The sequence below is a fragment of the Engraulis encrasicolus genome, chromosome 22 (genome assembly GCF_034702125.1).
Source record: "Engraulis encrasicolus isolate BLACKSEA-1 chromosome 22, IST_EnEncr_1.0, whole genome shotgun sequence".
Classification (NCBI taxonomy): Eukaryota; Metazoa; Chordata; class Actinopteri; order Clupeiformes; family Engraulidae; genus Engraulis; species Engraulis encrasicolus.
The window spans coordinates 41351840-41378187 of record NC_085878.1 but is presented as its reverse complement, the minus strand read 5'-3'; the positions used below and the strand labels follow the sequence as shown (position 1 = coordinate 41378187).

The 26348-nt window shown below is 42.8% G+C and overlaps 2 protein-coding genes across 5 annotated transcripts in view; both read left to right on the top strand.

Moving 5' to 3' along the window:
- The first annotated feature begins 1720 nt into the window (after positions 1–1720).
- Positions 1721–13259, top strand: LOC134438669 (guanylyl cyclase-activating protein 2-like). Its single transcript, XM_063188283.1, has 7 exons — positions 1721–1930; positions 2375–2524; positions 5667–5769; positions 6664–6783; positions 9176–9305; positions 12299–12351; positions 13252–13259. The coding sequence occupies exons 1-7, from the start codon at positions 1721–1723 to the stop codon at positions 13257–13259; spliced, it is 774 nt and encodes a 257-aa protein (XP_063044353.1).
- The window catches only part of LOC134438326 (golgin subfamily B member 1-like), a 50615-nt gene continuing 35691 nt past the window's right edge, over positions 11425–26348 (top strand). For all 4 annotated transcript variants that reach the window (XM_063187872.1, XM_063187873.1, XM_063187874.1 and 1 more), the window contains exons 1-5: positions 11425–11548; positions 13252–13325; positions 14892–15047; positions 20614–20802; positions 23053–23187. In XM_063187872.1, the coding sequence (XP_063043942.1) occupies positions 13275–13325; positions 14892–15047; positions 20614–20802; positions 23053–23187 (531 nt within the window). In that variant the 5' untranslated portion in view covers positions 11425–11548; positions 13252–13274. The remainder of the gene's footprint in view (positions 11549–13251; positions 13326–14891; positions 15048–20613; positions 20803–23052; positions 23188–26348) is intronic.

Below are 26348 nucleotides of genomic sequence, written 5' to 3'. Positions count from 1 at the left end.
GCCTCCATCGAGTAAACCAACGAAAACATTTCTGAGACTCATTCTTGTGCGTGATTGTATTCTCAAACACTTCAGCAACGGTTGTGCAAGGTGTTTCAAATCAAGTCAATTTCTGAGTGAGGTGAGCACCCATCCCAGTCACTCGAGCGAGCCCAACGTTGATCTCGTACACCGCGCACTTCAAAAGAACACAGCTGCACGTCAACTTGCTAACAGGCTCCACACACCTCACGCATCGCGTATTAAGTCATCATCATAATAAATTAGGAAAATGAAGTCATGTTGTACGCTCAAAAAACAATCTCGCGTCCATAATAACACACACACAGTCTATTCGTGTCCACAGCACAACCAATCTTCAATGTCAACACCTCCCTGGCCCGTCAACAAAAGGCACCACGACAAACTTGAGCATGTTCATGTTTAAATTTGGCTACCCACAGCTTAATAATTAGATGAATCTTACCTTAAAGCAGAATCACGAGTATGTTTTCCATGCAAGTTAGTTCCATTAAAAGCCCGGGGTGGTTGACATGATGAAGATATTTTGTCCCAGTGTGTTCAAACTACTTGAAGCTGCTACCCATCTGATGTTGAATATTTCCACAATGCAGCGATTGCAAACGGCTCAGCTATTGCCTGTCATCTGAACCATCTTTCTTGCTACTTCTCTGATTTTTTTGTTTTTTTTTTTGTAATAAAGGCAAAACACCAAAGACTGCCATGTTTTCTGTACGGCTGTTTCTGATAGCTGTTGTTGCTATCATACTTTAAGCAGGAAGGCTTCCTGAATTGTAACAATTTTTCATGTTGGCAGCTGTGATTGGCTCACATACTCCCGCCACAGTCTAAAGGCTCTGCTTTTAGTCCCATTGACAAGCTATGTGACAACTTAATACGCATGCGCAAACTTCTACATTGACAGCACTGAAGGCAGGGTAGGCAGAGGAAAAGCGAGCCTTACCGGGCTGCCTGGCTGGCATTCGAAAGCTCTGCTTTCACAGGCTACCAGCAGCCTGTCTCTGCTACCAGCCGGGACTGCGCGTTGCCACGGCAACCTGCCCAAGCCTGAGCGCTTTGCTTCGTGCGATTACTTAGGTTTTTTATCGTTGTCCTGCGTATACTGTACTTTAAACAGCTCATAATTTATGCTGAATCAATGTTATTGTTGTGTATGTGAACTCTGAAGAATATTTTTTTAAAACACGTGTTAGTTTTTATTTTTAAGACATTTATCCCAGGGTAGGCACTGCCTACCCTGCCTACCCTGACCGCACGTCTCCACACACACACACACACACACACACACACACACACACACACACACACACACACACACACACACACACACACACACACACACACACACACACACTGGCCCCACCTCTTTATGTAGAAATAAAAACAAACCAAACAAAAACAGACTAGTGGATTAGGTCCCCCCTGTCTAAAAATACCTAAGCAGCTATCGGGTCTTAATCTGGTAAGTGAGCTCAGTGAGAGAGAGAGAGAGGGCTTTCCCACCTCTTTACTGCGCCAAGCCACCCATCATCATGCGCTCTGTGTGGGACACTGTGGGACTTTTCACTTTGAATGCTGCAATGCTGCTGCGAGAATTTTAAACCATGAGTGACATCTCTTTAAGTGACATTTCTTTTTCACTGTTTCTTGCTCACTTTTTCTGACATTGGACTAAAGGAGGAGCAATAAATAAGTAGATATGGGCCACGGAGCGAGTAGTGCACACGAAGTGAGTGATGAGGTGGCCCTCACGCACATCCAAGAGCTGTACAAGAGGTTTGCCAGCGAGTGTCCGAGCGGGAACCTGTACCTGCACGAATTTAAAAAGATCTTTGGGATCGGCAGCAACTGCTCGGCGGAAGAAAGTGCCTATGTTGAGAACATCTTCCGCTCTTTTGATACCAACAACGTAAGACTTTTTTTTCTTTTCTTTGTGTTCTCCAACTTTTAGGTGCAATACTGTGTGTTTCTCTCTCTCTCTCTCTCTCTCTCTCTCTCTCTCTCTCTCTCTCTCTCTCTCTCTCTCTCTCTCTCTCTCTCTCTCTCTCTCTCTTTGATTAAAATGTAGATTTAATGTTTGGTTTCCTCTTAATTTCTCGTTTGTCTTCTTTTCAAATTTGTTCATATCATGTCTTTAGTTTCAATTAAGTGCCATCTGTCTCCTGAGAGATCTGGGTACTTCATAGGGTAATGCAAGACGTACCCTACGTGCCTACAGTGTACCACATGATGCTGCCAAGACTCTCACACTTACAATTCTCTTTGCCTGACTTCTTGGGGTTGACTTTATGTTAACAAATAGTCTGCTTTTCACACTCTCTCTCTTCTTTCACTCAACCCCTCCCAAATGCAGGACAACACCATCGACTTCATGGAGTATGTCGCAGCTGTGCACCTTATTCTGCGGGGCAAGCTGGAGGACAAACTCAAGTGGTCTTTCAAAGTCTACGACAGGGATGGGAACGGTCGTCTAGACAAGAGGGAAGTCAGGCACATAATCAAGGTGAGAAGTCCAGTAAATACTGTATGTCCACTCAGGCCCGCTGACAGCTTTGAATGGGCCCAAGATAAAGTCTTCTGAAAAGGCCCCCTTCTCAATACATTCAATGTAATGAGGACCCAATTATGGGCCCCCCATCTCCCTGGGCCCGAGACAACTGAGCCCTTTGTTCCCCCCATTGTCAGCTTCCCTGTGTCCACTTTTGCTGTCTGCTGTGTTCTATTGTAACCTGCCATTGTATGCACTTATACAGTAATTTGCCAGGAGTAAATAAAACTTCCGCTATTAAAAAACAGTTGGGGCTGGTTAGAATTGTATTCATGAATCTATGGCAGCAGGCTTTATGGCAGTTTATGCACTTCTTTTTATAAAGTATCCTGAATATTAGTTATATATATTGGCTATATTTTGTATAGGGTAGAATGCCCTAAAGTGGGACGATGCCTAATGTGGGACACCTTAAGGTTTAAGGGGTGTAGCTTTGCCCCAAGTTGGTAAATGTTTACAAAACTATAACCAAATAAAAGCCCTATTATCCTGTTATCATAATATCATGATTTAGTAAATGTATAGTAATACTCCAGGGAGGGGTTACAATTAAGAAGAAGGACCCTGGGTGAAGTCCATCAAATGACAAATTACATAGCATTTGGCCAAATTTGTCTTTAGGGTATAAATCAATTCCAATCAAAACAACATTGTCAATGTTTTGATAAATATGTTGGGTAGGTATATGTTCATCAGAAAATAATGTGTGGTGTATATAAAATAATGTAATATTTTATTTTAAAACCATATTATTAGTGTCCCACTTTAGGATAGGTGCGTCCTAAAGTGGGACACAAGATTTTCCTAATGTGGGACAGTTATAAAAGTAGTAATTTAATAAGTCAAACAATTACTATGAAGTCAAACACCATGTCCACATAAGAAAATGGATATTTAAATCTATATCATAGATGTATTTCAGTCTTTCTGGCCTAATCTACTGGAGCACAGCTATCAACACAACATTTGGGTCCAAAAACCGGAAGTTCTTTCCTCAAATAGAGCTGCCATGTTGAAGTGACCAATTGTGTGCAATGGGTTCAAACAGTCTGAGTCATATTTACCAATAAAAGAAAGTAAAAATAATTCAGAAAACATGCTCTAAATGTGTAGCTGATATGTCTTAAAGAGTGGCAGATCACATTTTGAATTAATATTTTACACAAACATGTTTTAGAGACCTTTTAATATACACTGTCCCACATTAGGAAACCGATTGTCCCACTTTAGGGATAACCATGGTTTTTGACCAACTTACATTAATATCCAAATTATTCGAATTAGAAACACATAACATGTTTTTAAATGTTTTATTTGATTAGAGCATAACTAGAGGATGAAAAGGGTGTAATTTGTTTGTATTGAAATGTTGTCATTAAATTTTAATAAACCACCAAAGTTGAAGTGACAAAAATTGTCCCACATTAGGGCATTCTATCCTATATACAGTATGTTGTTATTTAAACTGTGTGAGTTCAATAAATACAAAAAGGATCATGCAGCAAATTTTACATTTTACTTTACTAGACTTTTTTCTAAATTGGTTCTTAGTTAGCAGTTCTTATTGTCATGTGAGACACTCTGTCTGAGGACACCCTGTCTGCATCACAGTCACTTTTCACCCACTCACTCCTCCATCAAGCTCCTGGGTCTGTCTAAGCTCTTTAAGCTGCAGCTTTAACTCAGATTAAGCCACGATCATTGGCATTAACACCAAATGAAGGCGGATGTACTGTACATGGAGAGATGTTGTCAAAGTCTAAATAAGGCTGTTGTTTGCCAGCCTCGAGTTCGCATAGTGTACTGTACTGTACAATTAGCTGTGCCACTTTGAGTTTTATAATGCTGTATACGTGTCTCTTTAGGAATCGTGAAATGCCATGTTTTATTACAGCCATTCATGTTACAGTACTTCATTTAGACACAGATGGGAATATACAGGGGTCGGACAAAATAACTGAGACACCTGTCATTTTAGTGTCATTTTGAACTCTGACATATCACCCATAATGGTGTGTGTATTGCACAATTTTGAGCAAAACTGTGCTCTTACCCTGCTAATTGAACCTTCACACTTCACTTTACTGGTGCAATGTGCCATTAATGAAGATTGGCCAACAGGCTGGTCCACTTGAACCATCAAACTTCCCACACTAAAATGACAGGTGTCTCATTTATTTTGTCCAACCCCTGTATAGTGAGTGGTATTTGTGGGGTGAATGCTTTACCATTTTCTAACTGCATTCAAAACAATTTGCTTCCCTATAGGCTTTTAAACATTAAATGAGTTTGATCATTAAAACATTAAAACATTTTGATATACATCAAAAAAGGTTAATCCAGGCAAATCCAAATAAACAAAGAGGAAGCGAAATTAAGAAGCCTTTATTTTCTTATGGGTAAATCATGATTAAAAGAGCCAACAAGTTTCATCATACATCTTCAATAGGGCTTAGTCGAGACTATTTGGAGTTGCCTGGATTAACCTTTTTTGTTGATGAGGACCGACCCCGCTCCATCCACGTTCAAGTTCAAGTTATTTTATTTGTCACATACATTTCATTGTAGTGAAATGATGATGGGGTCCTCAGCTCTGCATCCAAAAGAAATAAAGTAAAAAAGAAATAAGTAATAAGTAAAAAAACAAAAACATGATTATTTAAAAAAGTCTCTGTTCAGCAGTCGCAGTGTCTGGGGGTAAAAACTGTTCCTCAGTCTTTCTGTACTTGCATGAATGGTTCTGAGTCATCTGCAGGACTTTAGTAAGGTGAACATTTTAGAGTTGGGGTGTGAGGCATCCTGAATTATTTTCTTAGCCCTGGCTCCCACCCTCTTAGTAAATATCCATGAATCCAAGAGCACCCAATGCGCCTGTGAAGACACTGCAAGCTTTTGAGCTACCAGCCTTGTGCAATACTTTCATACATGCCTTGCCTCACTAAGTACCTCATTTGACAGTAAATTGCCTTGACTTACACATTGCAAGTACTGCATTTGACAGTAAATTGTGTCTGTGAATGTTTTAAATGAATGAATGAATGCATGGATATATCAACAGATCAATTTTATTCCAGTCTGTTTCTGTTATTGCCAACAGATAATTTCCAAAATCAGAGGGCACGAGAATCCATCTGCTGTTGGAATGAGCCCAGACGAAGTCAGTGATCGAGTATTTCAGCTTGTGGACATAAACAATGACGGTAATGATTTTCACTGAATACCGTTCCTTTCCTGCATTGTGTGAATGTGATGACATGCACAAAACATCCATATGAACTTTTGGCAGCTGTGGTGATGGTGATAGTGTGTTAGGTGAGAGTGTTGATAGGTGAGAGTGTTGATATTGGGATCATATAAGGTCACATGTTCAAATTCCATAGGATGGAAGTTGGTGGTCTTCTACACTCCTGACCATGGTTGAAGTGGCGAGGCACTGTGTAGTTCCACCTGATGTTGCTCCAGGGCCTGTACTACAGTAGAAATAAATAGATAAATAGATAAATAAATAAATAAATATCACTTCAGATAAATAAAAACCTGTCACTTAAGATTGTAAAAGAAATTGATAGATTTAATGTAATGTCAGCTTGACTGCCTTTCTAAATCCTTTTCGGTTGTTTTATTTTTAATGTGATGACATGTAGAAAACAATATACCAACATGTGTTTTATGGTTGGTTTGAAGAAGTATGTGTGAATTCTTGCCATTCAAATACTTTGTGAACATACTTTTTAAAAACCCTATTATTACATTACATTACACATAGCTGACGCTTTCATTTATTCAAAGCGACTTACAACTATTATTTTCAGGGTATTGGTTACAGTCCCTGGAGCAATGAGGGGTTAGGTGCCTTGCTCAAGGGCACTTCAGCCATGGATGGAGATGTAGGGAGAGGTCAGGGGGGATTCGAACCGACAACCCCTAGGCCACTAGGCCACGGCTGCCCCGTGCCTTTGTAAATCGTATTCTGCAATGCAATACAAAAATGTGTGCCCAACACAAAAATGTCAATTTCCCAAAATGTTCCAAAATGGACATAATTTTGCAATGAAGCTCTTCGTTTGTAAGCATGTCTGTATACTTGTGTCCAGGCCAAATCTCCCTGGAGGAGTTCCTTGAGGGGGCCCAGAGGGACGAGTGGGTGATGGAGCAGCTGAAGATCGACCTGAGGCCTACAGGATGGTTCTTCGAGCGCTCTGCCAACGCAGCAAGTAAACCATAGCCCAGCTGCACAAGACTGTGTAGACTTCAATGAAGCCTTAAGGACCTCACAACATTCACCTCATCTGCACCGTTCCTCTTGAAGGAATCATCTACAGCAGTGGTCTCCAAATGGCGGCCCGCGGGCCAAATCCGGCCTGGACATGGCAAGCATTTGGCCCGCCATGAGGTTGGAACAAACATAGATGTGTGCTATTTGTGGCCACACGGCCGGGCGATTTATTTGGCCCTCAGCCTCATTTGTGCAACATAATTTGGCCCTTGGGGAAAATTAATTGGAGACCACTGATCTACAGCATAGATGTTTTAACATCTAACCTCCCACTGACCCGAATTGAGTACTTTGTGAAGTATTTATTGTGTGGTTTAGAAACAAACAGAATACACCATGTGGACATTCCAGAGAGGACGTATGGACACAACACAGCAGTTTCATTGTGTAATGAAATACCAGATAAATGTCTCATGGGCAATCATGGGCAAACAGTTAGGGTGTCGAGCTTGTAATGTGAGGATTACCTGTTCGATTCCCGACGTTGTCAGCCTGGTCGAGGGAATGACAAACCAACGCTCTCCCCCATCCTCCTCCATGACTGGGGCAACCTGTGCATGGTACTGTCTCACTGCACCGCTTGCTTGGCGTATTAGTTGGGTTGTCCCTTTGTGTGAGTGAGGCATAAGGTACATGCAACTTTGTTGTTTGCACTTTGTGCTGTGGTGTGCTGTGACACAATGGCAATAGGAGTTTCCAAGTGGGTCTATCTTTCATGAGGCTGTGTGAAAACTGGTGCCCTGGTTGTGAGGTATACCGTCCTAAAACTTACCAGATACCATTAGGGAACGCAATATCGTGAAGATACTATTACACATTTTTTCAGGTTTCAACAATTATGCTACTATATGCTTAATGTTTATGTTATAATCATTGGTAAGTATCGCTATGTTTTACACTGAAAGTAAAGCCATGTCATGTGAAATCCGTCTGACAGTCAAACAATCATGCCACTTAGTAGCTGTGGACTGGAATGAACAAACTCAAGACGCCAAGGCATTTCACTGCCACTCTGGCCTCTGCATGTTAGGAAATGGAGATGCATTCAGTTGATTGCAACCTACAAACTCACCACCAGATGCCAACACACCCCACATAGGGTATCTGCCGTGAGGAGATAGAACATCTAATCAGTTTTAAAGCCTTACACACACATTCGTTCCCCTTCAGTAAGAAAGCGCATTGTTCGCTATACTGCTACGCCCATGCTTTTTATTTACTTGAATACCAGAAGACAGCTTGTGTGCCAGGTGGGATGCTTGTGTGGAAATGTGTTCTTTATGATAATGCATGTGCTGGTAAGCTTGCTAAATTCATTGTGTGTCTGTGTCATCTATCCATTTACCAATTTTGTCAAACAGAATTGACTCTAAAATGCAAGCTTTGTCTCTCAAGACAACATTTTTGATACAGTTTGTAAAATGTGTGGTTGTTTTGTATGAAGACACTTTGGTGAAATGGATATGAATATGTTTTTCAAAGTAATGTCAACCATGCAAATGTATACCATGTTACTTCAAGTCGTTTGGCCAATCACACACCAAACTGGATATACAAAATAACAAATGGATTTATTACAATATGCCCTGCCAAACTCATCGGTGACCGCGACAGGGCTCACCAAAGACATAACAACTGGGATTTCACGACAACCTCTGTCTTATGTGTGGCTTGTTTCATTGACATTCACTGTGTTTACATGATGTTTTTAATTCCGAATTAATAATTCAGAATCAAATAGTTTCTTTGAGTTTACTTTGATCTGTCCTTTAATTCCAAATTAAGGTGTTTACATGACGTTTTCAAAGCGGAATTAAGCTTTGGAAGAAGAAGATTTTCTGAGCGCTCTTGTTCACCAACTCTAGACTCCAAACTGTAGGTGCTCTTGAAGTAGGAAGACTAAAGTCTTTTCATTTAGAACGCAGTGGCACTAGGGCCAGCTTCAGGCAACTCCACAGGTAGACATTAAATTAAACATTTACATTTAAACTTCCTTGTCTACCTGTGGAGTTGTCTGAAGCTGGCCCTAGTGCCACCGCGTTCGGAATTAAGCTTTATTCAGAATTAAATGTCTCATGTAAACGTAGCCATTGTCACATCTAGTAGATTTGTACCTGTTTTGATGCGTCATTCACAAACTCCCACTGTTGAGTCTTTTCATATTGCTGTGCTTCAGACTCATTGTTCACTTCAGTTGTTTTACTCATATGTGCGTATGACAAAGTAAATCCTACGGATTCATGGTATGCAATAATAAATGTCTTAGTTAATTACATTTGAGTGACATTTTATTCTCTAGACTTTGTTCTAATCCTGTCCCTGTGCTTCAGAATCAGATGTCTTCAAGTTGACAGGAGAGCTACTGGGAATCAAGGCCGGTCATCCACAGCCGTGGCTTTTAAAGTGGGGCCAGCGTGTGGGGAACCTCTGGGGGTTCAGAGCACCACAGCCGTGGTTCGGGTGTGGGGAAACTCTGGGGGTCCGGAGCACAGCACGAAAACAATGTTACATTGCAGCAGCAGTTTTACCTATTTGGGCGGACTATATCATTGACCTGTTTAGAAGCTACGTTATCCCTAGGGAGCCCTATCTCTGTCATTTCGTGAAGTATTCATGAAAAAAATAACTTTAATTTTCGTGGTGCATTCACGTTATTGCCCGTTCTTCGTGGTTGGGCAACGAAATGCTGCCTATTCATTTGAATTGCCCGACTGCTGCTATGGTTATCCAAGCGTCTACAGGGGCGGGGAGGGGTGCTGACAGAACACTGCTGATACACTCGGGACTCACTAATTCGACGCCCTTTCGGTACTTACGCCTTATGTCATACGACCCTAAACCTAAACCTAAACCTAACCCTAACCCTAACCTTAACTCTACTTAACCCTAAACCTAACCCTAAACCTAAACCTAACCCTAACCCTAACCCTAAATTGCTTGTTTGAAATGTTTGATTACCATGTGACGGTACCGAAAGGGCGTCAAACTAGTGGGTCGCTAGGCAGCAGTCGGGCAATTCAAATGAATAGTCAGCGTGTCGTTGCCCAACCACATAACGTGAATGCACCACGAAAATGAAAGTTATTTTTTTCGTGAATACTTCACGAAATGAAAGAGATGCGGTTGCACTAGGTGTGTGTGCATTGTTGACTCAAACACACACGCACAAACAGTGCAGACACTGAAGAGAGAATACCTGCCGTCCTGAAGCGTGTACGTTTGTTTAAAAAAAAAAACAGATATCCTAAAAGCTACACTTCTTACGCTATTCCGAGAGGGAGTAGGCTGTTCCAGAAGCATATGAGATGTTTGTGGCAATTAAACAAACCACTGGACTGAGAACATCATCAGGAATTCCCATGTTTGTGCCGCCCGCCCACCTCATATCTGAAATTACTGTGACCATCCATTTTCTTATCGGAAGAAACACCTGGCTAGTTTCTTTGCAAATGTGCGGTAAATGGTCGAATCCGCTCCAACAATGTGCACGCAGCTCGATTACGTCACATCTGTGTACAAACACCAAAGGGGTCTATCTGGTCCTCCTAGGATTAGAGGCCTCACTGGGGGCCATAGGGCCCCACTGGGGCCCTCTTGCACGGGTGAGGCATACATGCAATTTCGTCGTGTGCAGTGTTCACTTGTGTGCTGTGGAGTTCTGTGTCACAATGACAATGGGAGTTGGAGTTTACCAATGGGCTTTCACACTTTCACTTCACTTTCACTCTTGTGTTATTTTTGCATGAAGGTATTTTCCTTGATGGGGGCTGACGGTTGTGTGCCCCACAGAGAGGACCAAGGCAATTAGCCTACCTAGTGTTTGTAAATCTGGTTCTGTTACAATTCAAAACACAGAAACGGTACAGAACTACAAATTTAAGTGGATTTCTGACATTTAGCTACTGTAGTCCAGTAGGCCCAAAAATGTTGCATTAAAATCACTATTTAAAGGTGTTGGGTGGTGGCCAGAGTAGGTATTGCAATTATTTTGCAGTTAAAAAAAATCTATTTTTTGGAAGTAATACAATACAACATATTTATATAGCATTATCACAATTATGAAGTAGACTCAAGCACTTCCGCAATACACATGCACACACACATACACATTCCATTCACACACCAGCTCTGGAGGCTGCCGTACAGCACTAATTCACATGAGAAAGTGCACACACACACACACACACACACACACACACACACACACACACACACACACACACACACACACACACACACACACACACACACACACACACACACACACACACACACACACAAGCAAGACTCATTGTAATTAGAGAGAGAGAGAGAGAGAGACTTTATTAATCCCCAAGGGAAAATTGAGTGCCACCTGGTCATACACACAACACATAAATCACTTAAATCTTTTTTTTTAGTGTGTAGAAGTTTGGGTTGGGGTACACGGCTTGTCTTGGGCACAGGTAAGGGGGTGCTTTGAGAAAAAAACACTGAGCTTTTGCAAACTGTCAGGCCTCAGGCCATCAACAAAACATTCCATGACTTGTCCATGACAGCAACTTTGCGCATGCGCAAAAGAAGTTGTTCACCTGACGAAGATGGTCGGTGCTGGCATAAGCGAATTGGTACAGCTGCCCTTTAAATCTGACATAAACATTTCCGCGTTGTTGCATATCTGAAATGAAATAACATCGGCAGATCCCCATGCATAATTGAAACAGGTAAATGCAGAATTTAAATACAGTGAATTTGTATTGGAACTTTGTTCTCAATATCAGCAAACATGAGTGCTAACTAATATTAGCGAGCTAACAACATATCCAGTGTCAGCTAGGATTCCGAGGGAACTATCCTCTGTCTCGATTGCTGGACTGTTGATTTATGTCGTTGCTAATGTGCATTTTTGTCTGTGAACGAGGATACCCGGAGCTTCCACGGCGGGTCTGGAAATAACTCATTGTTTATCCTGTAATACATAAACGCTATGTATAACTTTATGAGGGGCAGCTAGCTGAAGCCTCGTTAGTGCGCTAGTCTATTAGCAAGCTATCTTTCCTGAGGCATACAGACTGAGACTCCCAACGGAGTTCGCTCCCGGACGTGCGGTCCCCGGTGTTTCTATCACTCCCGGACTTGCGGTCCCCACCCGATTATATTTCACGTATTATCATATACTGCCACATACAAGCAATTTAGGGTTAGGTTTAGGGTTAGGGTTAGGGTTAGGTTTAGGGTTAGGGTTAAGGTTAGGGTTAGGTTTAGGGTTAGGGTTAAGGTTAGGGTTAGAAACAAAAAACTAACATCAACAAGATAACTGGCTCCGTAATATGGCGGTGGTACCGTTAGTCTGGCTAGTGGGAGCGAGATGAAATGGGAGTGTAATGAGATGGGAGCGTGAATCTGGGAATCTTTCCTGATACAGTCAGCGGCACAGACCTGTATGTGTCATCCTCATCCCTGTTCTAACGCAGCTCCATACGGAGAGATGCATTCGTCTATTTCGACCCCAAAGTGTACATTTCAAGTTTGTCACCTTCCAGAATTAGTTGCTTATTATATATTCTTGTCAGTTGATACAGAAAGATTAGCCTGTGTTCTCTCATTTTGTCAGGCCAGGGCAACGTTTGTAAGATGTAGCCAGCTAACTTCTGCCAGTGCACAATTTTGGGTTGTAGAAATACTCAAACAATGTACCTGCTTCATTGTAGATTATCCAGTAACCTATTAACTCGTCCAGTATGCTCTGTACCCTATGAAGGAATGTAAACTATGCCAGTGTTTATGGTAGTGTCAGTTGACCTACAAAGCATAGTGCTTTCCAGACTAGTCACTGGGAAAACCTCCCATATTTTAATCGAGTTAGTCTGGGACGACTAATTCGTATCACAAGGATTCTCCTGTAGGCTACGAGCAGGGAACTGTGTTGTTTATCGATTGTAAGATCTGGGAGATGGGAGGTTCAGAGAGTGACTTGCATGTTTGCGCTGAGCAGACAAGCTTAGCCTGATCTCCCTTTTTGTTTTCATCTGATCAAGAATACCCAGCTTTGTATTGACAGAACTACAATATTTCTACAGCAAGGTGGAGGTCCACTGGAGGATGATCAGTAGAGATACGGATTTATCCCGAGTTATCAACATAATCAGGCACACACATTGCAAAAGCATAAACGAGCTTAAACTTGCTCTAATAACCAATTTCAAATACTCCAAGACCCTGCAGGAAGTGTTGGGAATCTTAAACAACTCAGAGAGTAAACCACACACACACACACACACACACACGCACGCGCGCGCACACATACAGTCTCAGTGTCAGATTATACAATATATTATTAATGCCGCTGTTATCCGAGTGCGTTTGTGCTGAACTAACAATGTTGAGGTGTAACTGTGCTCTCCTCTCCTCTCTTCTGTCCTGACAGGCCTGTAGACCTACAGCTAAATCATGCTGAAGTGGTTCTCTGGCGACGAGGCTGGAGGCTCCTCTCCACCGGGTGTAAGTATCAAAATGATGATCAGACACTAGACTTATATTGCATTGAGAGCGGAGAGCTCCTGGGTAAAACCAAAAAACTTGTCTTGTCTGGCTATATGCACAAACGGATCATGTCACCATGCTCTCTCTCTCTCTCTCACACACACACACACACACACACACACACACACACACACACACACACACACACACACACACACACACATACACACCCCATATAGCACTTTGTTTGTAACGCATAACAAGGCCCTTATCGTATGCGGCTTCAGTAGTCCTGCCTGTTGTGCTCAGTGGGGTCTGATCCCCAGTCAATGAGGCGTAAGGCTGGAGTGGAGGGAGAACAGTGCAGGGGGCAGATTAGGAGGGTGTTAGAGAAAGTGCTGACCTGGTAGCTTTGGCCCGGGCTCGGCCGACGCATCCTGTGCCTCTCCCGTGTCTTCCCCCGACCTGGCAGCATTGCCATGGTAATGACATGTTTTGTGCTGTGGAATCCTGACAGCATTGCCATGGTAATGACATGCGTTTGTGCTGTGGAATCCTAGGGCAGCAGAGCAGAGGTGGGGGATGTTTTAAAACACAGGTTCAATGACTGACCTGGATCCTGTTTCTCTACAGTGTCGTTTCTAACAAAGTTAGCAACTTACTTGGTTGAAATGCAATTTCCCATAAGCAACTTACTAAGTTAGCAACGACAACTGCTAACTAGCTAGCAACGACACTGTCGAGAAACGGGGTCCTGGGTGTGACTTGTCAGTTCATGGGGTAGATCTCACAATCGAAGAGTCAGCTTTGTTTTGATAGAAGAAATGGAGCTATAACACATGAGCTGTTTATTCCTTAGTTCGGGTTAGTCACTGACCTTCCTTCTTGGAATATTACCTCTGTGATCACAGTGCATATTTCAGTGCGGACACTAACAGCAGTACCCTTCTCCCATTACTCCCCAAGGTGCTCTCTTGTGCACACAAGTATCTCACGTTTTCTAGGAGCTGTGCCAAGTATGCTGTTATTGAAAGTCGGATATGGTTAGTGCAGTGGTTCTTAACAAGCCGCGCACCCCCAAATCCAAACTTCTATACGTTTATATGCTCTAAAAATGATTTACGTTATTTAATTACACTGATTCTTAATACATAATATTAGATAAAATGATGAATACTTAAATCACTTGACATGGGGACTAAAACAGGTTTTAATTTGATTTTCATTTGCCCTGCATTTGGTAGCAGAATTTTGGTAACAACCTCAACACAAACAAAATCCTGCGCACCCCCTGGAGTCTCTGGCGCACCCCCAGGGGGTGCCCGCACCCCAGGGTAACGGGTAGCAGCAGAGGTCACATCATCATAATGACGTATGCTTTGAAATCCATCAAATAATGAATTTATAAATGTGTACAGCGCAATGCACAAAACATGTGGCTATATGTAGTTTGATTGTCACTTATGGTGTGTGTGCGTGCGTGCCCATGTTTGTTTTCATTCATATTAAATATTTGTCTGTAGTGTGTACTACTACTATAATACCTCTGTGTAATTGCTATAATATGTATGTGTGTATCTGCAGGCCCCGGGCTCTCCTCAGGGCAGTGTGGATGGAGGGAACCCGGCCCTGGCGGAGGCCAACGAGCAGCTGGCCCAGACGCAGCAGCTGGTGGCCCAGCTCAAAGAGCTCATCAGGGAGAAGGATGCTGTGCTCAGCACCAAAGATGACCAGCTCAAGGTACAGTAACATGTTAACATTTAAGCAAAACAAAAAGATAGGATTTTTTGCCTTTATTTCTGACAGTACAGTGGAGGAGAGACAGGAAACGAGTGGGGAGAGAGAGATGGAGAAGGATCTGCAAATGACGTGGCCCGGAATTAAGTTTGGGTCGCCAGCGTACTAGTAACCCAATGCCTTACCATTAGGCAACGGCAGGGCAACATTTTTTTTTACATTTTAACTTTTTTATGTATTTAAAGCGACACCACATTTCTGGAAATACACCTTCCCTTCAGTTTAAATATTTGATTTTTACCTTTCTCCAGTACTTCCAGCCGTTATCTGAGTCTGACAGCACACAGTCTACCTCCAAGCTATGATATGTAATGGACTCGTTTGGCACGCACTAGCTAGCAGCTAGATTCAATGATAATTGGTAGCATGGAACCAGGAGTAGCATCAACAGACTAAGGGCCTCCGCACATCGACTCTGACAAAGTGCTGAGCACTGCTCCGCAAAAGTTCGATTCCATTGTAGAGACAAGTTCTATTTTGTCGGAGCCACCCATTGACTATCAATGCTATGTTCGTGTGAAATTGGGTTTGGGGGTCGGAATTCTGTCGGAAGCAAAAGTGCTCCACAGTGCTGTCGAAGCCAATGTGCAGAGGCCCTAAGAGAAAGGCTGGAAGTACAGCAGAAGGATACAAGGGAAGTATTTCATTCAAAGTGAGGTGTAAAATGTGCTTATTTCCACAAATTATTTGGTATTTCTTTTTAAAGTAAAGAAGTAGAGCCGTGCAGGACAAACAAAAAAAAACGTTGATGAAGAGCAAAAGCTCGTATGAAGAGGGAAAGTAGAGCTCTAAATTACACTCACCTACCAGTCAAATACAGGTGAAATTTCAGATTGGCTGATAGAAGAGAAAACATACTACTTTTACTGGATTCATGTTTGGCTAGTTATGTTTACATCTACAACCAAATTGTGATGAAAAAAAGTTAATTTGTAGCCCTGCTCAGTGCTCATAAGGGTTCACTTGGAAATAAAAAGCAAAATGGGGAGCAGCTGTGTGGACATACTCTTTATATTCCAACAGAGGACATGAACCGCAACATACAACTGAATGGGGAAATACAGAGAGAGCATGGAAGCATAACACAGTTAGTGCGGTACAGATGCATGCTTTATGTTATGCATAAGCCGCCACATATCTCGAGTGTCTACATTTTTGTTACAACGTGTATGTGTCATTTTTGTTTTGCCATGTGCTCCTTTGGTGTCATGCCAGTCATATACAGCATACAGATGTCTTGCTAAGACTGATTTGATTTTACCAATTTTCTATCTGTCATATAGAAGATATCTATTCTCCACTAGTATGACGTAATGATCTAACGGCATTAACCCATTGACGCCCAAGACACCTGCAAAAAATGCTGCTGAATGCCTGAGCCCTTTTTCAAGAAAGCCCTCATAGGCTGCCCTCAGCCTATACAAATCTAAATATCTCAGCCTCTGAACCACATAAAAACATGCTATAAGTTGCATTTAAACGCTAAGGCCCCCATCTTTCATTAGAATGTGTTCATTCATCTCAAACAAACGAAGATTTTTATTTAAGTTGTCTGAAATCTCATGAGCCTGAATGTTGCGTAATGCAACTCCAGGCGCCAGGGCCAATGTTGCGCAATGCAACATCCAGCATCAATGGGTTAATAGATCAAATGGGCTGACCGGAACAGAACACACCACTTTCCAGATCACTGCTAAGTTGTCTCTTAGACGCAGTCACGTGAAGGGTCAGCCCATTACCAGTGAGGTGGGAAAAATAACTTGGGTCAAATAAGACCAGCGAGCTACGCACACAGAGGGGCTCCCTCTGCCCTTAACAATAGTGTGCCGCCAGTGAACAGCATAACTCTTCTCATCTGTTCAAGATTAGCCAACACCAAACACCCACAGTGGCAAAAGGAAAGAATAGCGAACGCTCTACAGTCTTTACTCCAATTTAAATCATTGTTTAAATCATCATGGTTAATCATTTTTGGACTTTTTTGGCGTTTTTACCATGTTTACCCCGGTGTAAAATAAAGGGTTTTTAGATACTTACACGACCTTGACTCAAAGGAGAGTGATTTGGATATAGCTCAAAAGTCTATCAAACACACACACTCAGAGCAACACAAAGGCAGTGGTGTGACTGCGAGGCCAGTGTGAAAAGGAGGCATTGCTTGCTTGAGTATACATACTTATGTAATCTCTTAAGAATTTCAGGTGTCCAGCTGCCTTTAGAAACACCTTTCCACATATTCCAATTGCACACAATTGGGTCATTATATGAGGTAGTTGGGAAGTACCTCGGTTAGAAGTTGGAACTTGGCATTGAAATACTTAAAGTGATACTGTCCCATTTTTCTCCTGTACGTTCAACCGTTTTCTGGTTATGGCAGTGCAAATGTTACCTCTGAGCTAGCAGGTAACATGGAGTCCTATGAGACCAGTTAGCCGCCAGCTGGTCTCATAGGACTCAATGTTAATGGTTATTTGCACTGCCATACCCAGGGAACGGTTGAAAGTACAGGAGAACGGTAAAACTCAATTATTCAACTCAAGGGGAGGTGTATTATGAGCTTATTTCCAAAAATGGGACAGAATCACTTTATTACTTTGATTACGTTCATTTGAAGTTCTTTAAAATGGTGGCCCTCATCGCACTCAGAGGAGCCTATGCTATATCTGTCAGACACGTCAATCCCAACAAAAAGTGAAAACCTTGCCAGATTTTTTTTTGTCAAGCAGCTGTAAATTTGCTGAATGCAGATTAATCAAATTCTCACTGAAGACCGCTATATAGCAAGGAAAATGTGGTCATTGTTTTCTTTATTGTCTAAACCAGTAATTGTTACTGGTCTTGTAGTTGTGGTGCCAGTATGAAAGACCATGGAAAGGCAACTCCTCTTTGAACTGAGACTCATTAGACCTTTCAACTAATCCTCTTTTCCTTATCTGTTTCTGACCAAATCTGATTGTAGACATGCACATCAACTATACACATCAGCTACTCAACATCGTGTTTGAGTGTTTTTCTATTCAAAACCAGCTCTGCATTCGCTCATTGTAGATCTGCACATGAAATCAGAAACTGGTTCTGTAAGAAAATGAGGACTCCACGCAGACTCTTCTATTAGATGATTTACCTCTTAACTTAACCTGGTTTACTCCTGAACCAGCTTCTTAGTTGCCTGGGCTAAAGCAGACTGTTGACTCTGTCAAACAGTCTGGCGAAAGTTAAGAGGAATCTCCATGGAGGGTGGGAGATGTTCTGATCTTACTCTGTCATTTCTATTCATCTGAGTTCCGAATTCAAGTTAAAATTCAAATTGTGCCTTATTAGCATGACTGTTACAATATTGTTTTGCAAAAGCATACAAATAGCAAGACAAAAGTGTGAATAGTGTTACCTTAACCAATCAGTAACGGACTCTGCGGGTGAGTTCTGCATCACCACTCTCAACTGTTTGCTGATTGGCAGAACAGTGAGCGAACCGAGCTAGGAACACAGCCTGTGTATGTTTTTTTTTACCAGGAGTCGTCAGTGAAATGATTGATTGATTGATTGAATGATTGATTTTAAGTTCTTGGAAGCTGCACTCAGTAGTGGTCTCCGGCAGTCCGGCTAAGGCTAAGGCTAAGGCTAATCCCATCAGCCTCATTAGACGTCTGGAGTAATGCCCTCTCCCACCTTTGCTGCCGACCAGCTCTTAACCAGCCAACCATGATGAGCAACAAATATGCATGCATGTAGTTGGGTCAATGCAGCTGGATCATGCCAATTGGGCCATGCCACATTTTCTTTCTTTTATCTTCTGACCCAGGAATTGACTTCTGTGCTGTTCTCTCTCTCTCTCTCTCTCTCTCTCTCTCTCTCTCTCTCTCTCTCTCTCTCTCTCTCTCTCTCTCTCTCTCTCTCTCGCTCTCGCTCTCGCTCTCTCTCGCTCTCGCTCTCTCATACTTTATTGCAAGTTTCACAAGGTCATATATGCATTTCTTTTGATTGCAGTTCCATCTTCCAGATTTTTTTTTCATCAGGTGTGATGGCAAGTGAAGTACACTTATAAGTGCTGGGGAAAATAAAATAAAATAAAATACGGTAAAATCCAATTTACATATGTTGTTCATACAGCAAGGACAAAAACAAAGGGGGGCGGGGAGAATATTGTGAATATTCTAGAACAGTGGGCCTTGAAATCATGTTTCTAAAAATCCAAATAATTCTTGTGTGTGTGTGTTGCCTATTTGTTTTAGTTGTATTGCTTATTGGGTCAGAGGTGGGCCCCAAATATTTGTTCAAATTCCACAAGTGGGCTGGGGCCCCAAGTTGGAATATGTTGAGAGCCCCTGATCTAGAAGATGTGATTAAATCAGAGAGAGTCGATAGACATTATGTACAATCTATGGATTAAATAGAAGGGATTAGTTGTGTACTATTTCTATGGAAATAGAAAGTGTGATATGTGAAATTCTTGGAAACTCACTCCCCAATCCTCAGTGGTGGAGGTAGTGGTGGTCTTAAGCCTGTCCCAGTCTGCTCCCTGTGATTGTAATCCCCTCAGGCATGGAGAGGGGAGTCACATGAGAACAGGACACACTGTCAAAGAGACGATGACCACTCAACACAAGACTTATCCGCTACTTAAGCCAATTAAGCTGTGTTTGAAGGAAGATGCGTCATACGTCAACTCCCTCAACATAGAGTTGACTGTAGTGCTTATGTTAAACACTAACTATAAACACTACGTGTGTCATGTTTCATTTTACCGGCCTACTTTCAGCTGTGAAATAGCCATAATGGCAATAAACTAAACAAACAAACAAACAAAGCCCTCGAACAGAGACTGAGTTGTGTGGGAAAACCTGATGGGGAAACCTCCTCCCCTCCCCACTGTGTTGGAAGGAAAATGTTGTGGCTTTTAGCTCTGAACTTCTCACTTGAGTTGTCACTTGAAGGGTAGTGGTGATGTTAGATCTTGGAAACTCCCCGCTGCTCTTATTTGGGAAAGAGGGAGTCATCACTCACTCACTCACTCACTCACTCACTCACTCACTCACTCACTCACTCACTCACTCACACACACACACACACACACACACACACACACACACACACACACACACACACACACACACACACACACACACACACACACACACACACACACACACACACACACACACCTATCTATCTATCTATCTCTCTATCTCTCTATCTCTCTATCTCTCTATCTCTCTATCTCTCTATCTCTCTATCTCTCTCTCGTACACACCTGGCTGAACTAAGCATTGTCACTCAATACCCCCCTCAACACACACACACACACACACACACACACACACACACACACACACACACACACACTTGCATGTACTTACACACACACAGACACTCACACCCCCATCTCTCTCTCTGTCTCTCTCTGTCTCTCTCTGTCTCTCTCTCTCTCTGTCTCTCTCTCTCGCACACACGTACACACCTGTCTGAACTAAGCATTGTCCCTCGACACCCCCCCCCCCCCCCCCCCCAGACGGAGAAGGAGTCGTGTGAGGCCAAGCTGTCCAAGATGCGTCTGCAGCACAAGGCCAAGGTCACCTCCCTCAACTCCCAGCTGGAGGAGCTGAAGAAGCAGAGAGGAGGGGGGAGCAGCAGTAGCAGCCCGGCGGCCACCCCCAGCAAGAGCACCCCCGGGAAGGCCACACCACCACAGATGAAGCGGGTAAGCAGCAACCCAGGGGTGAATTTCTGGAAAGCGTAGTTGTTAGCAGTTAGCAACTTCGGTAGTTGCCAATGGGAAATTGCATTGCAATCAAGAGCAACCCAGGGGGGTATTTCTGAAAAGCGTAGTTGTTAGCAGTTAGCAACTTCGGTAGTTGCAAATGGGAAATAGAACCCATGGGTGCATTTCTGGAAAGCGTTGTTGTTAGCGGTTAGCAGCTTCGGTAGTTGGCAATGGGAAATAGCATTGCAACCAACAAAGTAGCTAACACAGTTAGCAACTACGCTTTGCAGAAATGCACCCCAGATCAGATCCCCCATTTGGAATAATGTAACACTGTCTGGCAATCAATTATGTCAGTTCACAATGCACAATACTAAAAGAGGCAGATCAAAGTGAAGCATGTGTGTGTGTGTGTAATGTGTGTCTTTGACTGTGAATGTGTGTGTGTTTGAGTGCATGTTTGTCTATTTTTGAGTGTGTGTGTGTGTGACTGTGTGTCTTTTTTGTTTTAGCCTCAGAATACAGTCAAAGGCACATGCGTTAGAGTAAGTTTGACTCATAATTGAGCAGTGTTGCTCATGGCCAAGCTCGCTAATGACTGTCGATTGTGCTAACTTTTGAGGAAGACACTCCAGCGTGTTGTGAACACAGCGAAGAAGATCATTGGAGTACCACTCCCCTCCCTGCAGGACATTTACACCACACGCCTCACCCGGAAAGCACTGATGATCATCAAAGACACAAGCCACCCTGCACACAAACTGTTCAGCCTCCTGCCCTCTGGAAAGAGGTACAGGCGCCTCCGTTCCCGTACCACCCGGCTGGCGAGCAGCACAATGCACCAAGCGATCAAGATGCTGAACACTCAACCCACTCTCCCTCCACTGTCAGCCTCTAGCCAGCAAGGCCACTGACAACCCCCCCCCCCACCCCCCCCCCCCACTGTCAGCCTCTAGCCAGCAAGGCCACCCCCCCCCCCCCCCCATCCCCCACCACCATATCTGCGACTGAACATTCCACCTGCACTACTATACTTGTGACTGAACTTTCAACCTGCACTAACTCAAAACATGCACACACACACACACACACACACACACACACACACACACACACACACACACACACACACACACACACACACACACACACAAGCACACTGCACTTTCTGCACTAAACCCAAACATACACACACTGACACACACACAGACACAGACACAGACACACACACACACACACACACACACACACACACACACACACACACACGAACACACACACAAGACGCACACCGCACCTTCTACCTGCACTAAATACATACACACACACACACACACACACACACACACACACACACACACACACACACACACACACACACTGCTGCTGGTGTACTTGAACAGACCTTTTATATTTATTTTCTTCAAAATGCTACTATTACCATGTCAGAACGCTATAAAGGACTTTTTTTAGGAAAAGCACAAAACACAACAAATACCTCTTAATGTATGTCCTCTACAAGTCTTCTGTTGTCCAGTCTTGCACTTTAAATGTCTGTATGAGCACTGTCTATGTCCATACTGTCTTAAGTCCATGTATAAGTACTGTCTATGTCTATACTGTCTATGTCCTTACCTTAATTAGTCTATGTCTGTATGGGAAAGCAAGAAATGTAATTTCAAATTCTTTGTATGACCAGTGCATGTAAAGAAATTGACAATAAAACCTACTTGACTTGACTTGACTTGACTAACTTTTGATCAAGTGAGCTACCTGCTAGTTATAAACACAGAGGATTCATGATAACATTTGATTAGTACACTAGAGTAGAGTGTTTCATTACCAATCATGGAGAGAATTGATATAAATGTTGACTGATGACCACTGCTTTGGGTTGTAAACTCCCTTGGGGAAAATGCCTAGTTACCTCAATACCTCATTCCTTTTTGGGGGTCTGGGGGTGCTCCACTTTCAGCGTTGCAACTAGTCAGGTCAAGAGCAATGCAAGTACTTTCTGAGTTCCCTAAAATACGGGAACTCCTCCCACTTTGTCGGTAAGCAAGCAGCCATAAGCAAGCCAAGGGAGGCGGGTCAATGCAATGCAATTTGGGAAATGTTAATTGTTATGCTCTTGGTCAGACCAAGTCTTGACGAGATTTGAAAGTCGATGATAATCAGGCTAGGTTGGCAACCCTACCATTTCCCATGCTAACTGGCGACCATGCTAATTTCTCTGTGTCTCTCCAGAGTGGCAGTGGTGAGTCGGGCGAGGCGGACTCGTCGTCGTCGGGTGCGAGCAGGGGTAAGATCCTGCTGCTGAAGAAGAAGGTGGAGGAGCTGGAGCAGCAGCTCAACCGCAAGAACCAGGAGCTGGACCACAAGGCAAGTCGCATGGTCATTATGACGCTTCACTGAGACAAAGAAAGCTCCCGCACAGTTTCGGTCTAATGACCCTCTTCAAGGAATTGCTTGAGGGCGTTGGTTATTCACTCCCTCCACCCACCCTGTAGGCCTATCCGTCTTCTCTTGATGCAGACCCAGGTGACCATGGTGAAATATACAGCCCATGTCCTCTCTAGATAGTGATACAACAGTCTCTGGCATTTTGGTGGTAGTCTTACCGGCAGCACGAGTGTCTTTACCAAAAATTATGAGAGGACACGGTGAGCTTGTGGTCGAGGTGCAGCTGTCTCTGCCAGCAGACTGGGCAGCATTGTCCAGTGATTTACAGTGGTGCTCATATGTTTACATACCCCAGCAGAATATATGCTTTCTCTGCGATTTCTCACAAAATATGAAGGATTACACAAAACCTTTTTTTTCACTCATTGCTAGTGACTGGCTTAAGACATTTATTAGCAATCCTCTGTGTTTACTCTTTCAAAAGCATGATCACAACCCAAACTACCCAAATGACCCTGTTCAAAAGTTTACATACCCTAGTTTCTGGTGCTGAATATGGCCCTGTTAAACATCAGGGACCACTCTAAATTGTTTGTGGTAGTTGTGAATAAGGTTCTTAATTTTCTCAGATGACAAAACAGCACATTCTTCCTGGCAGAATGGTTGTTTCCTGTAATATCTTTGGGTGTCTTGCTGGAACCTCACATTTGAGGTTTCCCCTGAATGGCTCAATGATGTTGAGATCAGGAGAGTGAGATGGTCGCTCAAAAACCTTCATTTTATTCTTTCTGAAGCTAATGACGGGTTGATTTGGCTTTCTGTGTCGAAATATTGTCATGTTGGCACTGTTGGAAGTTCAATTCAGAAATGCAATATGAGGGGGTTTGGTTTGAATCAAGTCATTGGGCAAGGGAATCATTGCATTGCAATGATCACTGCAAGGGAAATTGTTCAGGAGGCATAGGACAACCAAAAAATAACTTGAGGTGAAATATAGGTCAACATGAAAAAATGTTTTAAACTGTACAGCAAAGAGGCACTTGAGGAAAGATGGGCTGTTGGGGGTTGCCAGGAGAAAGCCATTACTACAAAAATGCAAACATGTTATTTTGCATATGATACACCAAATAGCATAGTGAGAAGCATCAGAATGCCTGTGACAAAGTCATTTGGAAAAATTAGATCAATATGGAACTTTTTTCAGCCACTATTAACAGTACCATTTGGAGAACAGTCAACGGAGCCTATGATGAAAGTTACACCATCCGTTCTGTGAAACATGGTCATGGACCACTGATGTCATGGGGACATTTGAGTTACAAATGCACTATACTTTTGGTCCATACTCGCAGAATGATGAATACATTGCCCTGTGAAAAATACTGGAGGAAACTTGACACACATCAGCCTTGAAACTGCACATGGTCCATTGTTTGGACATACCAACATGACAATATTTCAACACAGAAAGCCAAATCAAGCCATCATTAGCTTCAGAAAGAATAAAATGAAGTTTTTGAGCGACTGTCTCACTCTCCTGATCTCAACACCATTGAGCCATTCAGGGGAAACCTCAAATGTGAGGTTCCAGCAAGACACCCAAAAATATTATAGGAAACAACCATTCTGCCAGGAAGAATGAGCTGTTTTGTCATCTGAGAACATTAAGAGCCTTATCCACAACTACCACAAACAATTTAGAGCAGTCCTTGATGTTAAACAGGGCCATATTCAGCATCAGAAACTAGGGTATGTAAACTTTTGAACAGGGTCATTTGGGTAGTTTGGGTTGTGATCATACTTTTGAAAGAGTAAACACAGAAGATTGCTAATAAATGTCTTAAGCCAGTCACTAGCAATGAGTGAAAAAAAAGGTTTTGTGTAATCCTTCATATTTTGTGAGAAATTGCCAAGAAAGCGTATATTCTGCTGGGGTATGTAAACATATGAGCACCACTGTATGTGTCTAGAGTTCCCTGATGTATCTAGTAGCTAGGGCCTTCTTCTATTGTGAATTTACAGCGTCTTGGTGCCTTTCTTTGCTCTACTGTGACCATTGTACTTATGGCCAAGCTGTTTAAGAGGCAAGAATGCCAGGAATGAACCAGACAGGCGTTTGGCTAGAGGCCCAAGGGGCTATTATGGACCAGGTGCTCTTTCAAGCTTTAGTCAAGTCAAGTGTGCTTTATTGTCAAAAATCTATGTAACAGGGTTAGCACAGAAGTTTGAAATTGCGTTTGACCGGTCTCCAATGTGCAGTTAAATTAAAAAACATTTATATATGACATTTGATAATAATCTCTCTCTCTCTCTCTCTCTCTCTCTCTCTCTCTCTCTCTCTCACACACACTCACACACACACAGCTAGCCTACTCATACATGAATTTACAATTCTTTACCTGGTCTGAGGAAACTGGATGGTGTATTTGATGGCTTTTCACTCTGAAATTTGTACTTTTGTGTCTGACACATCGGACAATGGAACTGTAGGTCCAATATTCTACACAGTTATACATTTCCAGACATTCCTTACCTTTTTCCAACCCACAGCAATGCACTAGAATGCATATAATCTCACTTTATCTGCCTACGCAACGGAATTCTCTTTTCTTATTGACTGATGGGCTGGCCATTAATCCCTGAGAACCGCTCAGGCGTCAAGCGTGCGACGCGCATTGAACCTTCGTTTGGAATGCAGACGATATCTAAGGAAACCATGTACATTGTGTATGGAAAATTAAATTATCGCAGCGTCGGGATACCAAACGAACATTCGAGATGCGTCTAAATTAGATGGCTGCATAGTGACGTGCACTATCTTGCTCACAAGATTATGGTGCAGTTGACATGGTTCCTACAATGTTACAGACAGTAAGAGAGTAAAAAAAATACCCTACCGTAACGGCAGATAAGCGGGATAACGGCCTTAGGGGTCGACCGGCTTGGCGACCGGCTTGGTGCACGTCGGCAGATTTCGGAGCCGGCGCCTCGCCATTAACCTCGTATAACTGGTCACCTCATCGGCCGTTATCCCTTATGTTATAGACTCCTTTTACCCATAAGCATTATACTCTGTGCATGTCATGTCAGACAAGAGACTTACTGAAAAGCATGCAATCTCAAATTTATTTGATTTCAGG

Excerpts from the sequence above, each read along its gene's own strand:
- LOC134438669 (XM_063188283.1), top strand. The coding sequence starts at position 1,721 with ATGGGCCACGGAGCGAGTAGTGCACACGAAGTGAGTGATGAGGTGGCC. Across the intron at positions 6,784-9,175 it reads GCGCTCTGCCAACGCAGCAA|AATCAGATGTCTTCAAGTTG; the intron begins GTAAACCATAGC and ends CCTGTGCTTCAG. Across the intron at positions 9,306-12,298 it reads GCACCACAGCCGTGGTTCGG|CTCCATACGGAGAGATGCAT; the intron begins GTGTGGGGAAAC and ends GTTCTAACGCAG.